Below are 6,869 nucleotides of genomic sequence, written 5' to 3'. Positions count from 1 at the left end.
TCAGTTGGTAATTTCCTAGTCCACTGGAAATAACTTTGTATATACCTTGTATTTATGGACATATTTTGATGCTCCTGTATTTCCTGTTCATCTTTTTTAATTTTTTCTTTAAGGATAGAGGATATGGTCCCCCCTCCTCATAAATAAAAAGTAAATAGAGGCACACATAAAATACCCCATTATATTTGCTGATTCTATTTTCTAACTTCCAGGTCTGAATTACATGATGAAATTCTTTATGTCATAGTACTCTTTCATGTGAGCCTTTGTTGAGCCATTATCGACAAATGATTGATGGATAAATGAAAGAATGAATATTTCTAAGTGTGTTAGAGCAGACAGAATGTAGAGTTTCTAGCCAGGGAGATCTAAATTTACATGTCATTTCTAATGCTTAGTAACCATGTGATATTGAGCTAATCACTTAACTTCAGTGAGTTTCAAACAACTTTTTAGGATTTTTTTGTGAAATTATGGATAGAGTATGGTCTCTGGTTTCCAGAGGGATAGCACATATAAAAATGTTTCTATTTTGATGAAATTGTGCAAAGTTTGAAATGCATAATAATCACATGCAATTTATGAGGGCTGGCTGTGGGAAGTGGTGCTTTAAAATCCTAGAAGTGCTTTGAAATTATTTTTTTTATAATACTCCTTTTAGATCTTATGTCTTTCATTAATAAGCAAATATTAGAATATTTGAGCTTGATGGGTAGAGCAGAAGAGCTAACTTGTAGATCATTTTAACCATATTAGCTCTTTATAAGGGTTTAAAGGTGAAATAAACTTGAATTTCTTTTGGGCTACCAGACACTGGAAGAATTATTACCTAGACGCACTGGGGGTCCTTCCTCTTTTTCCTTCCCCCTTTCCTCTGCAATGCAATCAGAGAGAGGGCAGAGAACTCATAGGTGGATAAGAAGACAATATCTGAAGCCCATAGTAAAAATGACAGAAACCCAGAAGAAAGAGGGATATTGCCATCACCCTAGGCATTTTCCATTGCCCTGAGGCTTTCCCATGGCCCTTGTCATACTATCTGTACCCATCCTTGAATAAATACTCTCATGCCTTAAGATGGAGTCCTCAAGTTACTATTCTTTGAAGGAAAACCACAACAAAACTCATTCCCCTGCAACCAAATCATTAACACATATACTAATTGCTCCAAATATCACTTTCTGTATTCCCTTGAGCAAATCATTTCTCTTTTAAAAAATCTTTTATATGGAAGGGAATATAAAGTAGCTACAAATTACCCCAAAGTAACTTTAGGAGAGTGCAAATACTCACAACTAAGTAAATTAGGTGGTGATATCTGATGTAACTTTGAATAGTTAGGTATTCTAAGAGGCAGAAGTAAGATGATAGAGAATTCAAAGCCTCTAGAGTCCCAAAATTTGCCATAAATTAAAAACTAAATATCCCACCAGTCAAAAATATACTTTAAAGAATAATCACAATTGCATCCCTGATAAATGGTAATGTAGCTACTTTATAAAGTACAAAATAAACAAACCCAGAACCATTCTGGGCAGGCTATTTTATTTTGGGACAGCTGAAATTGAGGGCACTGGTGGGTAACTTTGGGAGGAAAATTAATAGAAGCAAGGAGGACTAGCAACAGCCTCATATACAATTTGGCTTTTTTAGGAAATCAGAGATTAAATGGAGATGAAATTGAGGAAGGAGTGCAATTTCAGCATTAGGGATAGTGAAGGTAAAAATATAGAAATGCTATATGGCATATTATTTAAGGACAGGAAGAAGGCAAGTTTGATTAGACACTAGTTTGTGAAGAGGAGTAATATATAATCATTCTGAAAATACAGGTTGGGACCTGTTTGTAAAGACTTTGCAATACTAAATGAAGGAATTAACCAAACAGTACACATTTAAGTGACTGCTATGACCATGACATTGTGTTAGTGATGGAAGTTTCAATAATGAACAAACAAATGAATGAAATAATAAATAACAAATATGTGAATGAAAAAATAAATAAATCAATACATGAACCAGTTATTTAGTGCTTCTTAAAAGTCAGACTACATATAGAGTTAGCAAATGAAGACATTTTTCTGTTTTCAAAGAACTCATATTATAATAGGAGAAAAAATATGAGCAAGGAGTTTTAGTTGTAAGGCAGGTAGAAAAACATCGTGATCCTTAAGATGAAACACTAAGGCTGTCTGTAATGCATCTTTAATGTTATTACCATTGAAACAACCATATCCGTTTCTTATGCTGAATTATTTGAGCATATCAAGGATATTGTGGGGAGAAATAAATTTTACTTAATTAGCTATTGCAACTGAGAAGGAAGGGACTATATTACTTGCATATATATTTTCTGAGTTTCATTTCTTGGACTGATAGCTACAGGAATTAGCCTGGAAGATCAACTGATTGTCTCTTCTAGACCTGTTTTCTTGGTCTGGCACTTTCTCATTGAGATATTTCATGTTTCCTTCTATTTTATCAGTCTTTTGACTTTGTTTTATTTATTCTTGCTGTCTTGAGAGATCATTGGCTTCTAATTGCTTAATTCTGGCCTTTAGGGACTGGTTTTTGGTTATAATCTTTTGGTTTTCCTTTTCAATCTGGTCATTTCTGGTCTTCAATTGACTTGCCTCACTTTCCAATTGTGAAATTCTGCCTTTTAAAATGTTGTTTTCTTGCCAGATCTCTTCCATCTTTCTCATCATCTCAGATTTGAAATCTTCAATAGCTTGTGACCAATTTTCATTTTTTGGGGAAGGTTTGGATATGGTTACTTGTTTGTTCTCTGCTGTTTACTCTGTTGTCTGGATTTTCTCTGTGTAAAAGTCATTGATTGTTTCAGATTTCTTCTTGATGATATTCTCTTCTGGGGTTCCTGATTTTGGCTTGCCATTGTTAGCTCTGCTCCTTCTCAGCTTTATCCTCACACTCAGGGTCTCTCTGAGCTCTCTAGGCTCCCGAGGTCTCAGGTCTCATTGTTCTCAGGGTCAAGCCTCCTGGTGGTCCCCCCACCTGCCCCTCTGCCCGAGGTTCCTTTAACAGTCTCAGGGAGCTGCTTCCACAGTCCTGCACCCGTCTGCACAGGGTCCCCACTCAAGATCCAGGTCTGTTCTCAATATCCTTTTCAATGTCTAGGTCCGTGCCTTCACCCATACCTGCTCTCAAGGTCTGTGTTCAAAGTCCACACTTTCTTTAGCCTCTTGGGGTCTTAAGTCTTACTGCTCTCAGGAGCAGGCTCTGCATCTGCCAATGACTTAATGGGTGCCCCAACCTTGCTCTAAGTCTTCTGTGCTGGCTTTAGAACTGTAGGTGGTGTGTGTGGGGGGGAGGTGGTTGCTCAGCTCATGTTTTTGTGAGAGTTGTTTCACCCCTTTATAGCACAGAAATGCCTGAACCCACGTACCTTCAATGTGGTGCCCTGTTGTGGGGTCCCTTTGTTAACTGGATTTGTTTTTATGTCCCCTTGAGGAATCCTGTATGATTCTGTTAGGAGAAGTTAAACAGCTGCTTTTTACTCTGCCACCATCTTAACCCAGAAGTCATTTAATATATTTCAGCATATTCCCACATCTTTAAAACTGGAATAATAATAGAACCTGCCTTACAGTTGTTTTAAGACTCATGAGATAAAGTGCTTTATGAACTTAAATAAAATTATATTGGCAAAAAAAAGGAACCCTCTCTTCCAAGGCAGCAGAGTTCTAAGCATTTCTTTAGTTATACAGAATCACGGTGAGATGAAACAGTCAATTTCCTTGTGAAAAAGATATATAGAAATCTCCCAGTTTTTAGAATGAGCCCAGAATAAAATTTAAGATCCTTATTATGTATTTATTCTGTTGATTATCTATAAAATATAAGTAATTATAGATACCACACACTGAATTTTTAACCTTGATTTAATCAGGAAACAATATCAATAGCAACATATTCAAGATATCTGTTACACAAGATTACAACTCTGTAAAACCTAATATAAATGTGAACTTAAAAGTTAATTCATTTTAAATACAAAAATATAAAGAAAAATTGTAATTTGCAAACATTGTATTGTTAATCTCTTCCTTTGTCCTTCACTGGTTTGTTCTTTCTCCGTCTAGATATAATTAATTTTACATATAGTTTCATGTATATAATTGTGTAGATAAATTTACTCATTTTTTTGTTGCCATTTATTTGTTTCAATCATATTTAATTCTTCCTGACTCCTGGTTTTGTTGGCAAGGGTGCAGGAGCAGTTCGACATTTCCTTTTTTAGGACATGAAAGGTTTGTGATCTTTGTTAGTGAAAGGAGCATACTCACTGAATAAAATGTAATTCCATCCAAACATATTCTTGTTTCCATTAAATTTTAATGATTTTCATTTGGTTTCTTGACTTTTCCTAAAAAGCCAAAAGTAATCATCCTATCCAGAGTTTTCTCATAGCATTTTTAACCTCTGTATTCCTAAGAGTGTAGATCAAGGGGTTTAACATAGGAGTAATCAGAGTACAACATACAGACACAGCCTTATCTATTTTAAAAGTGGTCACAGGCCTGACATACAAAAATATACAGGGAGCAAAAAACAAGACAACCACTGTGATATGAGAGCTACAGGTAGAAAAGGCCTTTCGCCTTCCTTCTGAACTACCTCCCTTCAGGGAAGAGAGGATAATTATATAGGAGACAATTAATATGATAAAAGTTAACAGGCACAATATTCCACTATTAGCAATGACTAATAGTCCAAGAACTTGGGTATCCATGCAGGCCAGTTTCAATAATGGGAACAAGTCACATAGGAAATGGTCAATAATGTTAGGACCACAGAAAGGAACATTGATCATGAAAAGTAGTTGTATGGTGCCATGTATGGAACCTCCTATCCAGGCTGCTACCACTAGCAGGTGGCATACCCGAGGATTCATGATGGTCATATAGTGCAGGGGTTTACAGATGGCCACATAGCGATCATAAGCCATCACCACAAGGAGGAGGATGCCAACACTAGCAAAAAAATGCTCTGCAAAGACCTGGATCAGGCAGCCTTCCAAGGAGATGGTTGTTTTTTCATAGAGTAAATCTACAATCATCTTAGGAGTAGTGACTGAAGAGTAGGCAGCATCCATGAGGGATAGGAAGGTTAGAAAAAAGTACATGGGTGATCTCAAACTTTGACTAGCAATCATGGTTAAGACAATGAGTAGGTTCCCTATCACAGTGATAATATATATGATTAAGAAAATTACAAAGAATATTTTTCGAAGCTCTGGACTTTGTGTAAGGCCCAGCAAAATGAATTTAGTGATATTTTTATTTTCCATTTTGTCTATTTTTCTGCCAACTTCTAGATTATTTCATATTCCCATATGTTTTTGCTTTTCTGTTTTTCTTTTTTTCTTCCTTGTGTGAAGTTCATAGAGCACTGAGATTGGTGTAAGGAAGACCAGATTTCAAATCTTTCTCCAGACATTGAGTAATTAGTTAATTTCTTTCAGTCTCAGTTTCCTCATCCATAAAATGTGAATAATAATATAGCACTATTTTAAATCACAATACAGCTATTAGTTATTATTATTTTTCATATAAATTCAGTTGATTTATTCCAAAGTTCAGCCAATATTCAACATTTGGAATGAAACTAGAAATTTTTTAAAAATAAAATTTTCACTTAATGAATTATAGGAATGATATTTATTAAATTTAAACAATGAAGTTTATTTCCTTTAATTTTGGATGTATTTGATGAAAGGCACATGTTTTAACTTTCTGAATTGGAAGCCTGATGGAGTGAAAAATGATCCAGCATGCCTGTTGAGAAATATAATCAAACAGATTAATAGACAATTTGGATATGATTTAAATCATGCTAAAACTAATACATTTTAAATTATACCTGAAATTGTGGTTAAAAAACCAGTGTTATCCATTAAAGGCTGCCCAGAAGGAGAGGAGTAAAACAATCAAGTTGGTGAGAGGCAGGAAGTTTTATTCAATTCTAGTCCTATTTCTAGCACATTTCTGGGAAAATCACTACATCTAGAAAGCCCTAAAAAACTCTTTAAAGCTGTAAGTTGCATGAGAGTTGCTTAAATTCCTATTAATGTGATTTTCTTTATTTGTAGCATCTTGAAACCAGTGAAATCGCAGTTTTGGTAAAAAAGAAAAGATTCTATATGCAATAAAATATTTCTTGTAGCTTTCTTTTTTATAGCAAAGAACTGGAAATTGAAGAGATGTCCATTAATTTGTGAATGATTAAGCAGATTGTGGCATATAATTGTGATGGAATACCACTGCATCATAAGAAATGACTAACATGGTAACTTTGTAAAGAACATGGAAACACCAACATGAAATTATGAAGAGGGAAATGAGCAGAACCACAAGAATATTATATACAGCAGCAGAAAAAAAATTTGAAGAATATCTTAAGTATGTTCACCTCCAGATAATGAACTGACACATAAAAATAAATAAGACATAGATAGATAGATAGATAGAGAGAGAGAGAGAGAGAGAGAGAGAGAGAGAGAGAGAGAGAGAGAGATCTTTTGTCATATGATTCATTCTGGGAGGAAAGAAGTGAATTAACTACATATTTAATGTAACAATCACTAATTGAAGTTAAAACAGAAAAAAACAGAAAACACTTTAGAATAATAAAAGAAAAACAACTTCATTTTGCATTATTTGAAATTTCTTTTCATTCATGACTTTATTAGGGCAAAAAAACAAACAGTTGAGGTTCGTCCAAGAAACATAAATCTCCATTTAACAAATGGGACAATTATTGTTCATACTCTAAAATCTTGGCATTGATCACAGAAATTTAACTCAGCAGACATCATGTCATGTCTTTAGGATACATCATGTCTTGAA

At 34.6% G+C, this 6,869-nt stretch overlaps 1 protein-coding gene across 1 annotated transcript; it reads right to left on the bottom strand.

Moving 5' to 3' along the window:
* Window positions 1–4,405: 4,405 nt before the first annotated feature.
* LOC123253114 (olfactory receptor 4C6-like) lies at window positions 4,406–5,917 on the bottom strand. Its single transcript, XM_044682403.1, has 2 exons — window positions 5,905–5,917; window positions 4,406–5,316 (listed from the first exon to the last, which is right to left on the bottom strand). The coding sequence occupies exons 1-2, from the start codon at window positions 5,915–5,917 to the stop codon at window positions 4,406–4,408; spliced, it is 924 nt and encodes a 307-aa protein (XP_044538338.1).
* Between the last annotated feature and the right edge of the window lie 952 nt (window positions 5,918–6,869).

The sequence above is a fragment of the Gracilinanus agilis genome, chromosome 6, assembly GCF_016433145.1.
Source record: "Gracilinanus agilis isolate LMUSP501 chromosome 6, AgileGrace, whole genome shotgun sequence".
NCBI lineage: Eukaryota > Metazoa > Chordata > Mammalia > Didelphimorphia > Didelphidae > Gracilinanus > Gracilinanus agilis.
This window is presented reverse-complemented; position numbering and strand designations above follow the sequence as displayed.